A 23,711-nucleotide genomic window follows, 5' to 3' on the forward strand; every position below is an offset into this window, starting at 1 on the left:
TGTGACCATGCTGAAGGTTTCTTACCCAACAGTCTGGCCTATGTCAGGACCTGTGCTTGTGTAACACCTCTGTGTTAATGCTCCTCCAATGTCCAAGGGAGAAAGTCTCACTTACAAAGGGGAAACAGACATCACTAGGCAATACAATACACACACTTTTTCTTAACCTCTTACACAAACGCACACAGAACCACAGCACAACAACACACACACACATTGCCTGTGCCACTCTTTTCTTAATGACATTAAGTAACTTGAGCACAGAGGAGAGGAAAATCATGGCTGTCTGGGCCTCCTGGAAACATCCTGGATCATTTTCTGGGCCTGGATCCAGTCGGCCAGCCAGCCTGGAACTGAAGCAGGAGTCGGACAGAGGGCTTGAAAACACAAACTGAACTAACCTTTGGACGGAGCAGGATTTGGAGATGGCGGCGCCGGAGGGTAGGGCTGCCGTCTTATCGGCTCTTAACCAACAATGCTATTTTGTTTGCTTTTTCACGTTGTTCGTAACTTGTTTTGTACATAATGTTGCTGCTATTGTCCCTTATGACTGAAAAGAGCTTCTGGACATCAGAACTGAGATTACTCACCTCAAACTGGACGAGTTCTTCTTCAATGAGTCGGACGCGAGGGATATACTATGGACACCCGACCAGGTCCAGATCCCCGTGATTCGTTGGGAAAGGAAACGTAGGTTTCGCGGAAAGAGATCAGGATGCCTTGCGAGGATCAGGCGATGAGTGGCTAATCTGCCCTTGCCTTCCGTTCTGCTAGCTAACGTTCAATCACTGGAAAATAAATGGGACGAACTGAAAGCACGTATATCCTACCAACGGGACATTAAAAACTGTAATATCTTATGTTTCACCGAGTCGTGGCAGAACGATGACATTAAGAACATACAGCTGGCGGGTTATACACTCTATCGGCAGGACAGAACAGCAGCCTCTGGTAAGGGCCTATGCATTTATGTAAACAACAGCTGGTGCACGATATCTAAGGAAGTCTCAAGGTTTAGCTCGCCTGAGGTAGAGTATCTCATGATAAGCTGAAGACCACACTATCTACTCAGAGTCTACATACCACCACAGACTGTTGCTGGCACTAAAACCGCACTCGATGAGCCGTATTCCAGGAAAACGCTCATCCAGAGGCGGCGCTCCTAGTGGCCGGTGACTCTAATGCAGGGAAACTTAAATCGGTTTCACCAAATTTCTATCAGCATGTTAAATGTGCAACCAAAGGGAAAACATTTCTAGACCACCTTTACTCCACACACAGAGGTGCGTACAAAGTTGTCCTTTGCCCTCCATTTGGCAAATCTGATTCCTGCTTATAAGAAAAAATGTATGCAGGAAGCACCAGTGACTCTGTCTATAAAAAAGTGGTCAGATAAAGCAGATGCTAAACTACAGGACTGTTTTGCTAGCACAGACTGGAATATGTTCCGGGATTCTTCCGATGGCATTGAGGAGTACACCACATCAGTCACTGGCTTTATCAATAAGTGCATCGAGGACGTCGTGCCCACAGTGACTGTATGTACATACCCCAACCAGAAGCCATGGATTACAGGCAACATACGCACTGAGCTAAAGGGTAGAGCTGCCGCTTTCAAGGAGTGGGACTCTAACCCGGAAGCTTATGAGAAATCCCGCTATGTCCTCCGACGAACCATCAAACAGGCAAAGCGTCAATACAAGATAGAATTGTACTACACCGGCTCCGATGCTTGTCGGATGTGGCAGGGCTTGCAAACTATTACAGACTACAAAGGGAAGCACAGCCGAGAGCTGCCCAGTGACACAAGCCTACCAGACAAGCTAAATAACTTCTATGCTGGCTTCGAGGCAAGTAACACTGAAACATGCATGAGAGCATCAGCTGTTCCGGACAACTGTGTGATCACTCTCTCCACAGCCGATGTGAGAACATGTAGGACGTGTACTCCGAGCATGCACTGACCAACTGGCAAGTGTCTTTACTGACATTTTCAACCTCTCCCTGTCTGAGTCTGTAATAGCAACATGTTTCAAGCAGAACACCATAGTCCCTGTGCCCAAGAACACTAAGGTATCCTGCCTAAATGACCACCAACCCATAGCACTCACGTCTGTAGCCATGAAGTGCTTTGGAAGGCTGGTCATGGCTCACATCAACACCATTATCCCAGAAACCCTAGACCCACTCCAATTTGCATACCACCCCAACAGATCCACAGACGATGCAATCTCTATTGCACTCTACTCTGCCCTTTCCCACCTGGACAAAAGGAACACCTATGTGAGAATGCTATTCATTGACTACAGCTCAGCGTTCAATACCATTGTGCCCTCAAAGCTCATCACTAAGCTCAGGACCCTGGGATTAAACACCTCTCTCTACAACTGGATCCTGGACGTCCTGATGGGCCGCCCCCAGGTGGTAAGGGTAGGCGACAACACATCTGCCACGCTAATCCTCACCAGGGGTGCGTGCTCAGTCCCCACTTGTACTCCCTGTTCACTCAGGACTGCACGGCCAGGCACGACTCCAACACCATCAAGTTTTCCGATGACACAACAGTGGTAGGCCTGATCACTGACAACCATGAGACAGCCTATAGGGAGGAGGTCGGAGACCTGACCGTGTGGTTCAAGGACAACAACCTCTCCCTCAACGTGATCAAGACAAAGGAGAGGAATGTGGACTACAGGAAAGGAGGACCGAGCACGCACCCATTCTCATCGACGGGGATGTAGTGGAGCACGTTGAGAGCTTCAAGTTCCTTGGCGTCCACATCACCAACAAACGAACATGGTCCAAGCACACCAAGACAGTCGTGAGGAGAGCAAGACAAAACCTATTCCCCCTCAGGAGACTGAAAAGATTTGGCATGAGTCCTCAGATCCTCAAAAGGTTCTACAGCTGCACCGTCGACAGCATCCTGACGGGTTGCATCACTGCCTGGTATGGAAACTACTCGGCCTCCGACCGCAAGGCACTACAGGGGGTAGTGCATATGGCCCAGTGCATCACCGGGGCCAAGCTTCCAGCCATCCAGGACCTCTATACCAGGCGGTGTCAGAGGAAGGCCCTAAAAAGAGTCCAGCCACCCTAGTCATAGACTTTTCTCTCTGCTACTGCACGGCATGCAGTACCGGAGCGCCAAGTCTAGGTCCAAGAGGCTTCTAAACAGCTTCTACCCCCAAGCCATAAGACTCCTGAACAGCTAGTCAAATGGCTACCCAGACTTTTGCATTGTTCCCCCGTCCCTTTTGCATTTCACTGTATTCGGCGCATGTGACAAATCAATTTGATTTGATTTATAGCTTCCCAACAAAAAAGCTTAACATACACTTTTACAGACACATACTTAAACTGCTTACTTCATCTTCACTCGCACACTTTTTGCATTCCGAGGAGAACTGTTGACACATCATTCATCATAGAAAAGGATATGCATAAGTAACCTGCTGCATCTTTCCTCATTCAAAATCTACTTGATCATTTAGGACTCAAATATAGGCGAGTCGATATCCAAATGAACTCAACACATCCCGGGGGGGTTTTTGCGCATCACTCACCCCCCCCCCCCCCCCCCCCCCAAAAAAATGAAAGTGCCAAAGAAAAGCTTTTAACACGCCTGTTCACAGCCACTCAGCAAAAAGTGTGATGTTGGCTTAGTCTCTCCTGTCTGGAGACTGGAGAGTGTCACCACTGTCCTCTAGCTGAACTCTGTATATAACGTTCCTGTATTATGCTTTTTAAATCTATCTATTCAAACGTTCTTTAGTAATTGTATATTTACAGTTAAGCCGGTGGTGCATCATCTGGCTAGGTTGTTTAGGGCTGGTTGCTTATTCCTAAATTCATTTTTTAAGTATCAATGTTTGCTGAGTTGCACCTCTGCAGCATTATACAGTATTTGGATAAGCTGTTTGAGGCCCATGCCTTCTGTATTGCATGGTTAGTAAATGTTTGTGTGTGTGTTGAAGATTGTGATGCCACAGTATGTGTATAAACCCTGGGTCATATACATTCAGTGGCCAGTTTATTAGCTACATCAATCTGTACCCGGTCTGACCCCCCCTTTGCCTCCAGAACAGTCTGAATTCTTCTAGGAGTGGACACATTGCTCATTTGGCCTAATGTGTGCCAGGAAATCATTCCCTACACCATTACGCCACCAGGCAGGATGGGGCCATGGACTCATGCTGCTTATGCCAAATCCTGACTCTGCCATCAGCATGACTCGAGGAACTCGGATTTGTTGGCCCAGTCGACATTTTTCCACTCAATTGTGTTGGTGATTGCGTGCCTGCTGGACTCCCTTCCTCTTGTTTTTAGCTGATATGAGTGGAACCCGGTGTGGTCGTCTGCTGCAATAGCCCATCCGTGACAAGGACTGACTAGTTATGCATTCCGAGATGCCGTTCTGCACACCACTGTACTGCGTCGTTATTTGCCTGTTTGTGGCCGCTGACTGAATGTTTTTTGTTTGTCGCACCATTCTTGGTAAACCCTAGACTGTCATGTGTGAAAAGCCCAGGAGGCCGGTCGTTTCTGAGATACTGGACCCGGCGTGCCTGGCACCGTCAACCATACCACGCTCAAAGTCGCTTAGATCACACGTTTTGCCCATTCTAACATTCAATCATACAGTAACTGGATGCCTGTCTGCCTGCTTTATTTAGCAAGCCATGGCCACGTGACTTACTCTCTGCAGGAGAAAAACATTTTTGTGAATGGGATGGTGTACCTAATAAACTGTCCACTGAGTGTATTTGTTAGGCACCAAATGGACTGAAACAGGGATGTACTACCTGGACTTGTCCAATAAGAAACTCTCTTGTCCCCCCCCCCCCCCCCCCCCTGCAAAACATTTTGAAACCTTTTCCATTATGTGCCCTAATGACTACGACCCTCCTGTCTGTGCCTTCCAGGTGGCTGGTATGTGTACCAGCAGAGGAATGAGGTGCACAACAACTGTGGCATAGAGATCTACTACCAGACAGACATGCAGACAACCCACGACAACATGCTGCTGGAGCTCTTCTGCCAGATCATCTCTGAGCCTTGCTTCAACACACTGCGCACCAAGGAACAGTTGGGTAAGACCACACACTCAAGTGGAGACTGGTACCTTGTAAAGTACTCAAACACAGTTGAACTCAAAACCCTGCAGTGAAAAGGGGACAGTAGACTGCGTGCAGTTAAACATAAACACTTTCCAGAATTTACAGTGAATTGTTTGACTTTCACTCTCCTCAGGGTACATAGTGTTTAGCGGTCCGCGGCGCGCTAACGGGGTCCAGGGCCTGCGCTTCATCATCCAGTCGGAGAAGGCCCCCCACTACCTGGAGAGCCGGGTGGAGGCGTTCCTAAAAGCCATGGAGATGTCTGTGGAGGAAATGAACGACGAGGCCTTCCAGAAACACATCCAGGCCCTGGCCATCCGCCGCCTGGACAAGCCCAAGAAGCTGGCCGCCGAGTGCGCCAAGTACTGGGGGGAGATCATCTCTCAGCAGTACAACTTCGACAGAGGTGAGCATGTGCAGACACAATGAGCAACACGCACATACACACCTCGTCCTTTACCTGGGCTGGAGGCCTAAGAGCTTTTTACAAGTGATATCTGTGGGGAGGTTGCGGAGTTAGTGTCAACTAAATGGGTATTCCTCCTGATCCTCATAACTGCTAGGAGGCCTTGTTATATGAATAGGTGTTTTGAATGAAATATGCATGTATTTATATTTACATTTTTATATTGACATTCTGGAGGATCCCCGAGGGAAAGAAAGGTTGTTTTCGCTGCAGAAATTAGCAACGATTAGGCCCCAGAATAAACTCCTGGAGCACACCTCGCCCAAGCAGCGATCTCCTGAGTGCTGTTATGGATTGTAATGGGCTGATTTGCTGGTAATCTGCCGTAAACCTCGATCCAGAACTCTTAGTAGGGAGAAGTGATGAAAACCATGTTCTCATTGTTAGAGGGAAGCAGGAAGACAGGGCAGCAACCGTCAACACTAATGTCATGATAGAAAGTGGAGCATTGTACAGTAGGGGTGGCTGGTGACCCTGTAGGGCCTTGGTCACCAACCGGTCGATCACTGTCAATCTTCAAGGCATTGCTAGTCACAACATTCCTGTAGAAAAGCCCACGATAAATGCTTGCACTCCTTTTATTTAAAGAAAATTGTGTTGCGCAGTTGGCGGTAGGTGCACTTGATTCAGAAGCCCTGCGCACCGGTCGGTATTTTTGAACATTTTCACAGGGTAGGCGGAGACAAACTCCGCCTACCCGGTAAATCGGAAGATCTGTGGCTAAATCGAGTGCTTCTACTGCTCAAATCACCGTGCCTACAGCGTCCAGCAAAGTTTGATACTAGCCTACATGAGATTTCTTAACTTTTAAAAACCATGATCGGAGAGAGACTGTCAAAGAATATAGCAAAGAGCTGCTGTTTTTTTGAGTGAGTACATGATTAAGTTTTAGTTTTTATTCCACACTATTCTAAAACACGCTTCTCCGTACTACCACTCGCGCTGCAGCCGCAAGTGTATCGATAGCCCTGCGTTTTTATTATTACTAGCAGCTCGTCGTGTCTATTTTAAAATGTAGGAATATTTCACTTTCTCTGGTCATAGGAACAACATGAATTTGTGCATGACTGCGGCAGATATTGTGCGACTCGAGTTTCGCCATCAGGTGGAAGACGGTCCACTCTCTCTGGTTAGTCTCAGTGGAAGAAAGGAAGGAGAGAGCAGGTACCGTGAGAGGCTGACCCTCTGCTGCTCTTTCCCTCCCTCGCCGAGACTAATGCCGTGTTCAAAACTGCTAACTTTAGACATCTCCAACTTCAGTGCGTTCAAGACAACTGGGAACTCTGTAAAAAAATGAGATCCGACTCTGGATTTTTTGGGGGAACGGTCATCCAACTCATGGTCATTTTAAGTCTGAAACTCATCTTTCGAGAGCTCTGACCTGAAGATCACTGACGTCATGATTTTACCTTGTTTTTTCCCCGAGTTCCCAGTTGTCTTGAAAGCACATGACCATCAGATGCAGGAACCATCAGTCCAGTAAAATAAAAAAGCAAATTATTAGCAAATTATTTAAATTTATGCTCAGCTGCGCCTCACAAGTGCTACACCAACTGATCGAGTTTGTCATCAAAGCTTGAGTTTTGAAATATACACTGAACAAAAATATGAACGCAACAATTTCAAAGATATTACTGAGTTAGTTCATATCAGGAAATCAGTCAACTGAAATAAATTCATTAGGCCCTAATCAATTGTTTCCACATGACTGGGAATACAGGTATGCATCTGTTGGTCACAGATAACTTTAAAAAAAAATGTGGGTGCGTGGATGAGAACCAGTCAGTATCTGGTGTGACCACCATTTGCATCATGACATCTCTTTTGCGTAGTTTGTTCAGTATAAAATGGTTTGAGAAGGTTTGAGAATATTGTCAGGCCAGGCATATAGCCAATATGCTGTGATAATGTATTAGGCCTACTGCACAAACATAATTTCTGCAGAACTGTTTTTATTTGGTTAAATTTAAGTAATGTTGAAAACAAATGAGCGGTAGATCCGGCTTTTTGACTACGAAAGTGAAATTACTAGGGACCTCATTATCACAATACTTAGGTGACGATACGATATGTATTGCAATTCGATACTGTGATTTTAGTGCGATTTCGATGTTCCAAACATATTGCTCACTATATGTCTGCTGCAGAGTGACGAGAGAGAGCCATGAGAAAAGAAAAGATGGAGAACAAGCTATGAAGGAAAAATACTGGAATTTTGGTGCAGGTACAGCCAACTAGCGCAAAAAATATTGCGGGATATCTCAAATCATCAACCGTTAGTCCAAAGTGTTTCCTGTTGTTTTCTAGATAACATTGAAGTGGCCTATCTGAAGACGTTGACGAAAGAAAACGTCATGCAGTTCTACCGGGTGAGTATAGTAGCTGCTCATCCATCTTCTGCATTCCGGTGTGTTCAATCTGTCCTCCCTGAAAGATGGCACCTTGTTTAATTTAGAACCCTCCACCACTCTTATCCACGTCCTGGTTCTATTCATAGCTGTGGAGGTTACACTGACACGGTATGCTGTGCTCACAGAATATCCACTCCTTAGAGGAGGAAGGGGAGGACCATCCTCAGTGAATTTCATACAAAAAAAAACAATTTGAAAAGTTATCCTTTTTAGATCAAACTATACTAAATATATTCACGCCACCAAATAATTGATTAAAAGGCACTGTTTTGCAATGAAGGTCTACAGTAGCCTCAACAGCACTCTGTAGGACAGCATCATGCCATGGTGTAGCCAGAGGACAGCTAGCTTCCGTCGTCCTCTGGGTACATTGACTTCATTATAAAACCTTGGAAGCTCATGGTTCTCACCCCCTTCTATAGACTTACACAGTAATTACGACAACTTCTGGAGGACGTCCTCCAACCTATCAGAGCTCTTGCAGCATGAACTGACATGTTGTCCACCCAATCAAAGAATCAGATAATGAATCTAGTACTGAACGCATAAGCTACAGCTAGCTAGCACTGCAGTGCATAAAATGTTAGTTGACTCAGAGAAAGACAATAGTAGAACTGTGGAACTAATTAATTTCCTCAAATGAATGAGAAGCAAGAGAGCTATATTTCTCTTTCACTTAGCTAGCAAATGCAGCTAGCTAGTTTAGTTAGCCTACTTAGTATCCCTCTGTTTGAGCAGGGTGTTTATGTTAGCTAGCTGGCTATGACTATCCAACACAACACTGGAACTCTTCCAAGTCAAGGTAAGCTTTTGGTTTTACTTATTTATTGCCACCGGGGCCCGCCGATGTAAGTTCTAAACTTCTTACTGACTCACTGTATCGGGGCGGCAGGTAGCCTAGTGGTTAGAGCGTTGGGCCAGTAACTGAAAGATTGCTGGATCAAATCGCCAAGCTGACAAGGTAAAAATCTGTCGTTCTGACCCAGAGCAAGTCACTTAACCCAATGCAACCTTGGCTGCTATGAAAGTGAACTGTGTTTACGTGTGATCAGTGGTGTATTCATTCTGCCGATTCTGTGGAAAACAGTTTCTTAAGCGGAAGCAAGCGGAACGAAACGGGGATAAACATACATGGATTTGTCCAATAGAAACTCTCGTTTGCAACTGTTAAACTAATGATTACACCCTAGATCAGCTAGATGCAGGCAAGAGTGTGCAAGACGGTATTGAATGTGTTACCTCAATTTTTTTCTCTCGACCTCTCGATATGTTGTAGCAACCTCATGATGGGTATAGGGAAATTGAGTATCATGTAGTAGCCTAAACCTATCACTTTTACATTGAACTGGGTAAATGAAATATGAATGACAGTCATCCAATACGCTGTAATAGAAATAAGGCCATGCTCTGACTGCCACTGATCCATAACAAGGGGGTGCGTCACCGTCAGGGTGGTGTTTCAAGAGGATAAGGGGACCAAGGATACCGAAGCAATGAAAGACTTCCCATATTTCTACCTCGGCAGAAGCAACACAGGCCCCATGCAGAATATTTTCATTGTGTAAAACATTTCACCATATCCCCCCCCTTCCACAGATTTATGACTGTGGAATCCACTTTGTTTCCGATGTAGAAGACTGGAAACTTTCTTCACCCCAATATAATACATTTTTCGCAGACAGTGACCTTAACAGAGGCTTCAATTAAATTCTGTCTCTTCTCTCGGTGTCTCTATCTAACTCTTGTCTCTCTCTCTGTAGGATCTGTTGGCTGTGGATGCACCCAAGAGGCACAAAGTGTCTGTGCATGTCCTGTCTAGGGAGATGGACTCCTGTGAGTACTATACAAGTGATGGAGAGTTTTTGGGGGGATAGAAGTTTAGTTGTTTGTCAGTGTGAATGTGTTGCTTTGACTGTTTATAACAGTTGTTTAAATGTCTCTGTTCTTTGTTTAGGCCCAGTCGTGGGAGAGTTCCCTGCCCAGAATGACGTCAACCTGGTCCCTGCCCCCTCCTTGCCACAGGTAATGTAGTCACCCTTTTATAATACAGGAGGAGTGTGTGTCTGTGATAGAGAATTGGAAGAATTATGTGACTTTTTGGGTGATGTGTGTGTTAACGTCTGTAATATACTGACCTGTCCATCTGTGTACAGCCTACGTTGGTGCAGGACATGACTGAGTTCAAGAGGAGCCTTCCCCTCTTTCCCCTGGCCAAGCCCCACATCAACTTCATGGCTGCCAAACTGTGAGAACCGGGCAGTCCTGCCCCCAGAGCAGCATGGGAGCACTATGGTGGGGGGTGCCCTGCTCTGTCCCTCTACCCCCCCCCCCCCGAGGCGACAGGAGTCAGGAGAACACACTCATCTGACTAAGCCTGCATGTGTGTATGTTTGTGTATCTGTGTGTGTGGTAGTAGAGGTACTTGGAAATGTGTTTGATTCCCACAACTTGGCTGTGGATCTCATCATAGCTCCGTGTAAGAGTGGAGGTCACACAGTTTTAGTCTCATGGAAAACCCCACCAACACACATTCCCAACAATGTATAGAATGTTGAAGCAGGGCTCCTATTATAGAGGAATAGTAATAACTTAAAGAACCACAAGGCCGGGAACCCTGTAAACCAGTACAAGTACCCCATGACACGTTATAATGGAAGTGTTTTTAGTTGATTTAGCCACAAGGACATGCTGCTGTGGTGAGAGTAAACTGTTGGTTAATGATGATTATGTGAAGCTTTTGAGGTTAGCTCTGCAAAGGGTGCACGTAATATCCTCTTATACACGCCGGACACGTACTTCTTTCTCTCTTATGTACTTGTGTGACGCATCAAGGCACAGTGACAACTCCCTGAATTGTTATCACAAAGACTGTGTTTAAGTAAGATGAATGTGCAACACACTATTTTGGACACCATTTCAGTTGATCAGCCTTATGGAAACGATTCTGTTTTAATCCATGATGTACAGGTTTTGAGATCTGACTCTATTTATTTTTTAAACTGGTAAAATGTCAGGGCCCATTTGGTGGAGAGGTGTCCATGAAGCTTTTCTTTTGAACTAGTGTTCTGTAGGGTTGTATTATCCAAGCATCATCTCAGGGTCCCTCTAATCTTTTGCTTTTTGCTTTTATTTGAGATTGAAGAAAAATAAACATATTTAAATGTCTGTCATTTATGTTAATTACTTGTTTGGAGTTATACATTTTTCTTTTTATAGCTTTTATGCTTGTTAATATTTTAATCTAAATTGTGTTTGACTAGTGATTTATTGCATAGGTCCCCCCCCCCATCTTTCTCCATTTGAGACTAAGCTTGTACCTTTTAAACGGGGGGGGTGGTCTACTACCAATCTGGAGCAATAGAGATACAACTCTATGGTTGGATACACGTATCACAGCAGTGTCTGTGGACTTTGACAGTCAACCAACTGCACTTTGTCTCTGTGGGTCAGACTTGGATCAGGGGGGGTCATTGCAATCCTAAAGATGCTATCCTTCAGAAAAACAAAGGACTGTTATAGAATGTCTGGTGGGGTAAACAGATTTTGTCTTTTCTCAGGACACCCTTTAACATAATCATATTTTGTCTGAAAGGTTTCAATAGAGGCCTATGTATGGAGGGTGAAGGTGTAGTCAGGCCTGTGTTTCTCAATATGCACTTCTCACTAAGCAATAAACTGGGGAACCTGAGAGTAGTGTGGCTTTAAACACACTAATGGCCTCTGTACTGTTATGTAGAAGTGGGGGACACTGCATTCTTGAGTCCTTGCTCTCATCCAGCCTAAAAATGGACACACTGAAAGGTGGAACTGCCATGTGATGCATGGATAGTACTCATGTCAGTGCCTATACCATGGCTTAGTCTCTCAGGTGATAACAAGCCTTGTGAAGTCAAACCATCGCTGGCACCAACCACTCTTTGATACAGCAAATGTCGTCTCCCATATCAACTAACGTTAATGTAATGTGTTTTACCACTAGGTAGAAACTGGCATTTCTTATGGATTTATGTTCAAACTGAACCCAAAGGTGTTTTTTTCTACAGGAAGTACAGCTGTATACTGACATATACCGAACATTCCCTTGAATTCCACTGGTTTGGGTTCAGTGCTTAGCAGTGTTCACCCTACAATGGTAGGGACCAATAATTGACCTGCAGTCAGTGTTCCTTTGGTAGGAATAACAGTCTCTTGCAACTAGTAGTCATTGCTTGCTAATGTAATGTATTTAGGGAGTAACAAACCAGTTTATCCTCAATAGTTTCCATAAGTAATCCGTATCCACTCGAAAATGGGAATAACTGCACGTTCATTTTGCGAAACTGGGTTGCATTCATTAGGCACCAAACTGACAACCTGAACTTGTCTGATAAATGCTTGTTTTGATATGGTGTGCCCTACTGAATACCAGCCAGATCAAATGGAGGTTCAGTGAGACTGTCAGTGGACACTGCTGTAAATTGGCTGGTTGAGTTACTGCAGACATGTTCAGGGCTCAGTAATGCATGAGTGCTTAAGTCTTGAGTTTATTATTTCCTCCTGTGTTTATCTAATAAATCACTGTATACTGGAACAAATTAGTTGTCTGTTATTAAAAATGTTAACACAGGATTTGTATCCCAGATATAGCTGCCTCCGAAGAGCACACTATACTAGTATTACAAAATTATATAATCAACCGAAAGTGTTATCTTTCAGCAATATACTATGAAATGTGGTTCCTTCAAGCTGTTTTACAGCCATAGTAGCTCCTTGTTCATGTCTATGGAATTTGGATTGAATCTGTCCTACAGTGTGCATCTGGACCTTAGAATAAACTCAACACATCCACTTCAAGGTTAGAAAAAATACATTTATAATTGACCATGAAACTATAAAATCAACTTCAAAGTCACCCTTTTGGCATAATACATTTTCTTTACAGTGAATTTAAAAGCTGAGCTGACCAGAGATTACATCCATCTACCATGCTAAATTAATATTCTAGTGGTTGGTTTATGGCATGCCTTTTTCACACCATTAGATTTCTTAAGGAGTGGGGTAGTTCCACTCACACTTTTTGTTTATTAGACAAGATAGATGGCGAGTTGCTACAAATAGCAGTGGACCAGATTCAAACCCATGGTGTATGTGTTCCGGAGACAGCAGCTTAGACCACCTGTATACTGGTTCTATATAGTTGTAACCCATTCTGTGACTGCCTTGAGGCAAATGCAAGGAATTATCTGTGGCGAATCATGTGATTTGGGTTAAAAGATACGAGTCAATCACGCATTCATTCAGTAGACAGCATGCCATCCATTTTTGCTCATTTAAAAGGCAATGCTGCGTGTGTCAGATGTATATATGATTAATTTACCCACTGCGGGCTTGCACATCGAATTCGCTCTCATCCCATGAGTTGAAGACATCTGTGCATTTCATAAGAAAAATAATTGAAGTGAGCTGTAGGGTTATAGATGCATGAAAAAAAATCTCTTAGAGTAACTAAAAATCTACCAACAGAATTAATGGGAACACTTCGAGGCATAAGAGTAAAAAACACCCTCAAAGGTTTCATCCGATGCAGAAGTGAAATATGTACAATCACACTTTCATGAGGTTTGTACTATGCTTCTAAAATAGATGAATGATGACTATGCATTTTCACCAACGGAAACATGAGTGGCAACAATGTCTGAAGGGAGCATGTAAGATCTTCCTTCAAATAATCATCTCTTAGTGATAAAGATACTTTATTCTTATTTCTCTGAAAACACAGGAAAGCAATATTCCTCATTAAACCCTTCACATTGGCAAACAGAATTTCCAAAATTATTTATAAAACTTTCCTGCCTAATAATTACACCTGTCCCAGATTTATCTTAAAATAAGCAAGCACTGGTTATGTAAAAAAAATAAAAAAAATACTGCAATGCGGCAGTCACAAAAACACAAGTCACATTCCTGTGTGCAATATGCATGAGTGTGTGTGTGCGCGCGCATGTCTGTATAAGTCTACGTGTTTTAAAAACGCAATAGATCATGGCGATAGTCATACAGCACAAATGCCAGCAGCATAGGACAAGGACTCCGCAGAGAGCAGAAACAGAATGTGAGGCGAGGCTGCTCGGAGGGGTACAAGAGGTAGGGGGCACCAATGATCCCTGTGTCTGTCCGACAGTATTCCTGCTCAGAGTTCACTGTTCCGCTCCATCCACTCCCCCTGTGTGTCAGTGTGTCTGTCTGTCTGTCCAGGCCTCCTCTGCCTCGGGGAAGTTGAGGATCTTGCGGTGGGCTTGCCTCTGGTACTGCTGCTGTTTGAAGTACACCTTAAACGCTCCCTTGACGGCCACAAACGCAATCCCACCCTGCAGACAGGACACAAAGAACAAAAAGGTCAGGGTGGGGGATGATGGGAGTCTTGAGGCCCGTGGGCATCCTAGAGCAAAACAAGTATGTGTTTGTGAGTCTCTCACCATTCCACAAAGGGGTCGTATTAGTGTGTAGTCCAAACTGTTCGGACGCTACAGACAAGTCCCAAGATGCTTCGGAGAGTCGTAGAGCCAAACGGAGAACACAATCGTGTTCGTGAGGTGTCATAACAGTTTGACGATTTTGTGAAGAGCGATTTTCAGGATGTCTCATGGTCTGACAAACACCGCTCTCTAGCTCTGTTACCTTTCACCACAGATGCGGAAGTGCGACACAGGCGGATGCAGTGGATTGAGATACATCTCTAGCTTAAACTGGCGGGGATTTTTATTTATTTATGCTAATTCGATTTCTGCAAGGGCACAGACATCGACCGTAGGAGGTTAAAGGGAACCTGATTGTGTGGGGCAGAGGAAACGGAATGTCCAGAAGGGGAAGCGCAGGTCAGATAACAGACAAGCCCTACCACTTTGGTTACCTGGCTGTAAGCGCACTCTCAGGTGTGTGTGTCTAAAACAAGGGTATTCAACTGGGGGTGCTGCAGGGGGTCCGTAAAAATATAAAACGCAACATTCAAAGATTTTACTGAGTTACATTTCATATAAGGAAATCAGTCAATTGAAATGAATTAATTAGGCCCTAATCCATGGATTTCACATGCATGGGCAGGGGAGCAGCCATGGGTGGGCCTTGGAAGGCATTGGCCCACCCACTGGGGAGCCAGGGCCAGTCAATCAGATTGAGTTTTTCCACACAAAAGGGCTTTATTACAGACAGAAATACTCCTCAGCACCCCCACCCCCCCCCCTTTTACCCCTTTTACAACAAGGGGTAAAAGCCGGATGTGGAAGTCCTAGGCTGGCGTGGTTACACGTGGTCTGCGGTTGTGAGGCCGGTTGGACGTACTGCAAAATTCTCTAAAACGACGTTGGAGACAGCTTAGAGAAATGAACATTCAATTATCTGGCAACGGCTCTGGTGGTCATTCCTGCGGTCAGCATGCCAATTGCACACTCCCTCAAAACGTGAGACATCTGTGGCATTGTGTTGTGTGACAAAACTGAACATTTTAGAGTGGCCTTTTACTGTCCCCAGCACAAGGTGCACATATGTAATAATCATGCTGTTTAATCAGCTTCTTGATATGCCACACCTGTTAAGTGGATGGATTATTTTGGCAAAGAATAAATGCTCACTAACAGGGATGTAAAGAAATTTGTGCACAACATTTCGGGGATTTTTTTTATTTCAGCTCATGAAACATGGGACCAACTCTTTACATGTTGGACCCATTCATATAAAAAGTTATTTTTGGTAAGAATATTGCTAGCAACAGAATAAACAAATTTTGAATTACATACCTACAGTAGAAGAGGAGAATATAATTTCTAATGATGTCAACTTCATTTCTAATATTGAGCAAATTACACTCATTGGACGCAATTCAACTTTGAGAAAGCACCCGTGGATAGGCTATCAGTATGGCAATTCCCGCTGGCTGCTGGTAAGCTTTCTTGACTTGGACACACATTTTTGCCAACACATGGCTAACCTTTGTTTAACAAGCTAAACAGCTGCTCTTAGCAAAAATGTGTTTGGAGTTCCCTTTCTAGTTAATAGGCTGTGTTACAGTTTACACTTCCTCTTCCAATTATAATGTGGGGTCATCTGCCAAATCTATGCATTTTAAAATGTCCATTACTTCTCCTTGCCATTATCATTCACGTGATAAGATGTGTGAAAAAACTTTTTTTGCTAACGTATGATGGGGGTCCCTGTCTCGCCGGTTTGCATTGGAGGGGGTCCCTCGGCAAGAAAAGGTTGAAGACCCCTGGTCTAAAATCATGAGTTCTAGAATAAAACTAGGGGAGTTCCCCTTGGCTGAGGAATAGTTACCTCTCAGAATGGGCCAGAAGGAGGGAGGAGATAGTATAGGTACAGTGCATTCGGAAATTATTCAGACCCCTCGACTTTTTCCACATTTCGTTACAGCCTTATTAAAAAATTGATACATCCCCCCCCCCCCCCCCCCATCAATCTACACACAATACCCCATAATAACAAAGCAAAAACAGGTGTAATTTTTTTGCAAATGTATTAAAAATAAAAAGCTGAAATATCACATTTACATAAGTGTTCAGACCCTTTACTCAGTACTTTGTTGAAGCTCCTTTGGCAGCGATTACAGCCTCGAATCTCATTGGGTATGACGCTACAAGCTAGGCATACCTGTATTTGGAGAGACTAGCAGAAACCCCAGAGATGTTCGATCGGGTTCAAGTCCGGGCTCTGGCTGGGCCACTCAAGGACATTGAGACTTGTCCCGAAGCCACTCCTGCGTTGTCTTGGCTTTGTGCTTAGGGCCCCAGTCTGAGGTCCTGAGTGCTCTGGAGCAGGTTTTCATCAAGGGTCTCTCTGTACTTTGCTCCATTCATCTTTCCCTCGATCCTGACTAGTCTCCCAGTGCCTGCCGCTGAAAAACATCCTCCACAGCATGATGCTGCCACCACCATTCTTCACCGTAGGGATGGTGCCAGGTTTCCTTCAGACATGACGCTTGGCATTCAAGCCAAAGTGTTCAATCTTGATTTCATCAGACCTGAGAATTTTGTTTCTCATGGTATGGCCACTCTACCATAAAGCCCTGATTGGTGGAGTGCTGCAGAGATGGTTGTCCTTCTGGAAGGTTCTCCCATCTCCACGAGGAACTCTGGAGCTCTGTCAGAGTGACCATCGGGTTCTCTTGGTCACCTCCCTCACCAAGGCCCTTCTCCCCCGATTGCTCAGTTTGGCCAGCTCTAGGAAAAGTCTTGGGGGTTCCAAACTTCTTCCATTTAACAATGATAGAGGCCACTGTGTTCTTGGGGACCTTCAATGCTGCAGACAATTTTTGGTACCCTTCCCCAGATCTGTGCCTCGACACAATCCTGTCTCGGAGCTCTACGGACAATTCCTTCGACCTCATGGCTTGGTTTTTTCTCTGACATGCACGGTGGACAGGTGTGTATGCCTTTCCAAATCATGTAAGATCAATTGAATTTACCATAAGTGGACTCCAATCAAGTTGTAGAAACATCTCAAGGATGATCAATGGAAACAGAATGCACCTGAACTCAATAGCAAAGTGTCTGAATACTTATGTAAATAAGATTCGTTTTTTTATAAATGTGAGAAAAACAATTTTAATAACCTCTTGTTTTCGTTTTGTCATTATGGGGTATTGTGTGTAGATTGATGAGGTCAATGTTTTATTTAATACATTTTAGAATAAGGCTGTAACGTAACAAAATGTGAAAAAAGCAAGGGGTCTGAATACTTTCCGAATGCACTGTATAGCCATTGCAAAAACCCTGCAACCACTAAATAGGGGGAATATGTGTTCAAGACTACAATGGCCCAAACCCAGGCCCACAGTCTGTCTTTGTGTATGACTGACATGACACAGAGGTTTGTTTTTGTTACCCACCAGGATGGTCCTCTGCAGGTTGGAGTTGACGCTGCTGAACATGAGCTTGCCTACGATGGTGGCGATGGTGGGAAAGACCAGGGCGCCACATAGGATTCTGGTGGCTGACACGTGGTCCGCCAAGGGGCTGGCCTCCGCCGGGATACGAGGCACTGGACACCCAATCCCTGAGAGAGACCAAGAGGGGGCAGGGTAAGGATGGGGTTTGGTGCATTGTGGGTGTTGATGTTGAGCCAATACATCTTCACACAGCTAGATATGCCGCACAATACACACAAAAGCACATTCATCAATTGATGAGAAGGGGGAGGGGAAAGCATGCCAGCCAGTGAGTAATACAGTATATGCATCAGTCTGTACCAGTTTGAGTTGGTATCTTTAGTTCGGGCAGCCGACTGGGGTAGAGGAGTACACAAGCTTTTGCCCAGCAAGCTGAGCCTGGAGAGAGAAAAGGTTGTCGGTTTCTCCCCGCATCAATCACTACCTTCATGAGATCAGTGGGAACCCCCCCCCCCCCTCTACTGGACCTACACACCACCACCACCAACGGACGGACCACCTCGTAGCGCTCTTTTATCCCCAACAAACACTGCGCACACCCTGGGAAAGCCACCGTGTTCACACTAAATAAATGAGCAGACATTTTTCATGCGCACAAAAAGCTTATTTCTCAATGTTGTGCACAAAATTGATTTACAGTCTATCACAGGTAGCATCATCTATCAAGATCTTTATCACCCACTCTTCATCACACACACACACACACACACACACACACACACACACACAATGAATAAGCTTAACTCCAGCCATTTTAGTATAACTGGTGTTGCGGAACGTTGGGCACCCCTACCAATGTGTCCTTTCTGACCTGGGAAGATGCTGTTGAGGATCTGCAGCTTGTTGGAATACTTCCTCCAGAAGCGCAGCACGTAGTCCTCCCAGCGGATCATCTTCCCCAGGATCAGCATGACGGGGATGGTGGGCAGGCCGATGAGCAGGAACAGGGGGTCTGCCCGCTCCATCACGTCTAGGCCCTCCTTATGGCCCACCACCTGGGCACAGGGACAGAGGGGACACCATGGTCAAGATTGATAGATTAACGATAAGAGTGCGTCCGAAATGGCAACCTTATGTAATGCACTGCCATTTCAAAAAGCAGCCGTAATCTGTAAATAAACACAGCCGTGTGTGTGTTTTTATTTTTGTTTCTTGTTATTGTCTCACCTGCATGACAGTGACGGCCCCGTAGGTGACAGCAGTCCAGTAAATGGAGCCCACCATGATGCCAGCGGCGGTGAAGGGACAGGCCTTGGAGATTAGCCGGTCCGCCAGGTCTAGCACATACACCACCGGCCCTGGAGGGATACAGACAGATAGTGTCTGTTACCGATTGTAAAAACAGGGTTGGGAAGGGTGTTGTCCTCTCTGTGGCCTGGGTCATATTCATTAGGGCACACCGTAGTGTCGGTTTTCAATCACGGGCCATTTGTGTTATTTCGGTTCTGTTTTTACAGTGAAAAAGGGCAAAACAGAGCCTGTCTAGAACTCTACAAATAGCTCATGCTGAGGTGGAGTAAAGTAGAGTCCCTAACAGACGGCAGTTTGTGATTGTCTCTCCAGCAGGGGTCATAAGATGACTGCTCTCCTGGTGGTACTGTAGAATGCTTAGTGTACCAGGGGTGTCAGTCATTCCATGGATGCCCTAGTGTCTGCTGTTTTTTTCTTTCAATTAAGACCTAGACTAGGGAATCCCAAACGTTTACACTCCGGCCCCCCTTCAAGCATTGGGGAACATCCCGCTCCCCCCCTACACGCACGTCCATTTCTATGGGCACAAGCACTGTTCACACCCTTCTTGTTGGCAGAGAGAACATTTTGCAGGTTTAAAGCTTATTTCCTGCAATTCTACACATTTTGTCACGGGGAGCAGAGAACATTTGCCGTTTTAAAGCTAATTTTGTCGCAATTCTATACATTTTGCAATGTCTCATGTGTATTCGTGTGATATTTGATAGATTTTGTTGTAATGTTTGAAGCTATGGCCTCAATTTTTTTTTTTAGCTGACATGGGTTAGTTGATCTGAACATTTCTAACAAGTTATAATAGCTCTCTAAAAAGGTATGTAATGACTGACATGACAGGAGGAAAACTGATGCACTACCCAATTTTGAAATTGCGCGCCCCAGTTTGGCCGCCACTGACCGAGACAACCAGGTGAGGAGAGCGCCTTACTAAATCACTGACCTGAATTCATCAATCAAGTACCAGGGAGGAGTGCAAACACTCGACCCTCTGTGGAATGAATTTGACACCTGTGGCATACACCATCCACCCTACTCGCTGACCCTAACCCGTGTCCTAAATACAATGAACGTAGCCCTACTTGAAGTACAAATGAGAAAGTGATGTCTTCAGCAATGAGGAAAAACACATAATACACATACGCTACATGGTCAAAGGTATGTGGACGCCTGCTCGTCCAACATCTCATTCCAAATATCATTGTGCATTAATATGGAGTTTGCTGCCCTTTGCTGCTATAACAGCCTCCACCCTTCTGGGAAGGTTTCCACTAGATGTTGGAACATTGCTGCTGGGACTTGCTTCCATTCAGGCACAAGAGCATTAGTGGTGAGCTCGGGCACTGATGTTGGGCAATTAGGCCTGGCTGGCAGTTGGCGTTCCAATTTATTACAATGGTGTTTGATGGGGTTGAGGCCAGGGCTCTGTGCAGGCCAGTCAAGTTCTTCCACACCGATCTGAACAAACCATTTCTGTATGGACCTCGCTTTGTGCATGGGGGCATTGTCATGTTGAAACAGGAAAGGGCCTTCCCCGAACTGTTGCCACAAGGTGGGAAGGACAGAATAATCTAGAATGTATGCTGTACGATTAATATTTCCCTTCACTGGAACTAAAGATGCCTAGCCTAAACCATGAAAAACAGCCTCACACCATTATTCCTCCTCCACTAAACTTTAGTTGGCACTATGCATTCGGGCAGGTAGCATTCTCCTGGCATCCGCCAAACCCAGATTTGTCCGTCGGACTGCCAGATGGTGAAGCGTGATTCATCACTCCGAGACCGCGTTTCCACTGCTCCAGAGTCCAATGGCTTTACACCACTCCAGCCAACACATGGCATTGCACATGGTGATCTTAAGCTTGTATGTGGCTGCTCGGCCATGGAAACCCATGAAATGAAGCTGCCGACGAACAGTTCTTGTGCTGACGTTGCTTCCAGAAGCAGTTAGGAACTCTGTAGTGAGTGTTGCAATCGAGGAAAGATGATTTTTACAGTTACAGTTGACCGGGGCAGCTCTAGCAAGGCAGACATTTGGAAAGGTGGCATCCTATGGACGATGCTCCATTGAAAGTCACTGAGCTCTTCAGTAAGGCCATTATACTGCCAGTGTTTGTCTATGGAGATTGCATGGCTATGTGCTCGATTTTATACACCTGTAAGCAACGGGTGTGACTGAAATAGCCGATTCCACTAATGTGAAGGGGTGTCCACATACTTTTGACCATGAAGTGTAGATACATGTAGGCACGCACATAGGCCACAATCGTGAGATATTCAACGAGTAAGTTTACTTCAGCAGTGAGGAAAAGCACACAGAATAAACAAAAGAAAAAAACACACCGTTGTGAGACATTCTTAAAGTACAATGAGCAATGTGATTTCAGCAACGCGGAAACGCTCAAAGGAATGAGCTTCCTTTATTCAGCATTCCTGTTGTGCTCAGAGCAAAAGCATGCGAAGTATTGGGTTTGACTGGAAAACATTTGCGCTGGAATGTGTAGCGAAAGAGGATCAGGCAGAGGAGAGAAATGGATTGCTATTTAGATGAAGGCTGCCAATTTTAACATGGCTGTGGAACACCTTCACAATGTTAGAGGGAGACCATGTGTGTGAACCTGGATCTAATTCATCTCTCTGTCATAAGAACAGGCCTGTATCAATGCTATAAGAACAGGCCTGTGTCCAAGATCAGATTAGGCAGCCACTCTGTGTCATATATAGTAGCCTACCCCACATGACCCCTTATCAGACAGTCAAGTAATAGCTATGACCTCCATCTAACCTTTTTCTTCCTCCTCCTCCTCCTCCTCCTCCTCTCTCGCATTCCAGAGCAATCAGGGGAAATCATTCAATATTTACCGGAACGGGAGGCAACCTGCTTTACAGGAGACCAGTGGAGGGAGAGAGGGGTCCAGGACATCAGGTCTCTTTGATGTGAAGGATTGTCCTCATCGATGGCTATGCTGAGCTGTCTTTTTACTTTTTTTAAAAGTAGGCGACATGCCCGAAGTGTCACTTGGAAGACTTTAACGCTGCGTCATTGTTTGAGAAGGGTTGGATTCATTTCTATTGCAACATCATTTGAAAACCTAAAGTAGAAGTTAAATGATTATGTGTCTGAATTGCCCGGCCGAGGCAACAGCATCAGTTTGACTTTGAATGTGGAATGTTTTAGTGATCCTCAACGAGGCCAATGAGCTGATTATGTGGCACTACTTGGCACTGTTGCCATGGCACCTGTAGCAGAGCCCATCCCCCTCTGCTGGAGCAGAACCACTGGTCATATCCAACTCAGACTTGTCTCCCTAGGCAGACAGGTTGCCTCCCACATGAACAATGTTCACATGCTGTTGCCCAAGGTCTGGGATTTCAGAGACAGACACAAAATCAGTACACAGGCTCTGTCCACTACTCTTGCAGGGTTTCTTCTGCATAGAGAAGTATTGGGCGGGCCACCTTAGTGTTTTTTCATGTCCAAAGAGTAAAAAATAAACTATATATACAGTATATCACAAAAGTGAGTACACCCCTCACATTTTTGTAAATATTTGAGTATCTTTTCATGTGACAACACTGAAGAAATGACACTTTGCTACAATGTAAAGTAGTGAGTGTACAGCTTGTATAACAGTGTAAATTTGCTGTCCCCTCAAAATAACACACAGCCATTAATGTCCAAACCGCTGGCAACAAGTGAGTACACCCAAGTGAAAATTTCCAAGCAAACAAAAGAAACATCCTCACTGTCAACTGCATTTATTTTCAGCAAACTTATCTATAAATATTTGTATGACCATAAGATTCAACAACTGAGAGATACTGAAAAATTTCCACAGACATGTGACTAACAGAAATTTAATAATGTGTCCCTGAACAAGGGGGAGGTCAAAATCAACAGTCAGTATCACCAGCTGCATTAAGTACTGCAGTGCATCTCCTCCTCATGGACTGCACCAGATTTGCCAGTTCTCTTCCACCGAGGCACCAGCAAGTTCCCGGACATTTCTGGGGGGGGGGGGGATGGCCCTAGCCCTCACCCTCCGATCCAACAGGTCCCAGACGTGCTCAATGGGATTGATATCCGGGCTCTTTGCTGGCCATGGCAGAACACTGGCATTCTTGTCTTGCAGGAAATCACTCACAGAACGAGCAATATGGCTGGTGGCATTGTCATGCTGGAGGGTCTTGTCCGGATGAGCCTGCAGGAAGGGTACCACATGGAGGAGGAGGATGTCTTCCCTGTAAAGCACAGTGCTGAGATTGCCTGCAATGACAAGAAGCTCAGTCCGATGATGCTGTGATACACCGCCCCAGACCAGGACGGACCCTCCACCTCCAAATCAATCCCGCTCCAGAGTACAGGCCTCAGTGTAACGCTCATTCCTTTGACGATAAACGGGAATCCGACTATCACTCCTGGTGGGACAAAACCGCAACTCGTCAGTGAAGAGAATGTTGCCAGTCCTGTCTGGTCCAGCGACGGTGGGTTTGTGCCCATAGGCGACGTTGTTGCCGGTGATGTCTGGT

At 45.2% G+C, this 23,711-nt stretch overlaps 2 protein-coding genes across 10 annotated transcripts in view; one reads left to right on the forward strand and one right to left on the reverse strand.

Moving 5' to 3' along the window:
* Positions 1-11,162, forward strand: part of LOC139562701 (insulin-degrading enzyme) — a 42,734-nt gene extending 31,572 nt beyond the window's left edge. The window contains exons 20-25 of the mRNA XM_071380636.1: positions 4,926-5,093; positions 5,254-5,526; positions 7,894-7,955; positions 9,758-9,830; positions 9,952-10,019; positions 10,151-11,162. Coding sequence (XP_071236737.1) covers positions 4,926-5,093; positions 5,254-5,526; positions 7,894-7,955; positions 9,758-9,830; positions 9,952-10,019; positions 10,151-10,246 — 740 coding nt within the window. The 3' untranslated portion in view covers positions 10,247-11,162. The remainder of the gene's footprint in view (positions 1-4,925; positions 5,094-5,253; positions 5,527-7,893; positions 7,956-9,757; positions 9,831-9,951; positions 10,020-10,150) is intronic.
* A 1,663-nt stretch (positions 11,163-12,825) lies between these two features.
* The window catches only part of LOC139562703 (E3 ubiquitin-protein ligase MARCHF5), a 49,877-nt gene continuing 38,991 nt past the window's right edge, over positions 12,826-23,711 (reverse strand). For 4 of the 9 annotated variants that reach the window (XM_071380642.1, XM_071380645.1, XM_071380646.1 and 1 more), the window contains exons 3-7: positions 19,102-19,232; positions 18,728-18,929; positions 18,235-18,312; positions 17,875-18,041; positions 12,826-14,344 (exon numbers count right to left, since the gene is read on the reverse strand). In XM_071380642.1, the coding sequence (XP_071236743.1) occupies positions 14,207-14,344; positions 17,875-18,041; positions 18,235-18,312; positions 18,728-18,929; positions 19,102-19,232 (716 nt within the window). In that variant the 3' untranslated portion in view covers positions 12,826-14,206. The remainder of the gene's footprint in view (positions 14,345-17,874; positions 18,042-18,234; positions 18,313-18,727; positions 18,930-19,101; positions 19,233-23,711) is intronic. The other 5 variants (XM_071380649.1, XM_071380651.1, XM_071380647.1 and 2 more) reach the window with 3 other exon arrangements.

The sequence above is a fragment of the Salvelinus alpinus genome, chromosome 32 (genome assembly GCF_045679555.1).
Source record: "Salvelinus alpinus chromosome 32, SLU_Salpinus.1, whole genome shotgun sequence".
In the NCBI taxonomy this organism is placed as follows: Eukaryota; Metazoa; Chordata; class Actinopteri; order Salmoniformes; family Salmonidae; genus Salvelinus; species Salvelinus alpinus.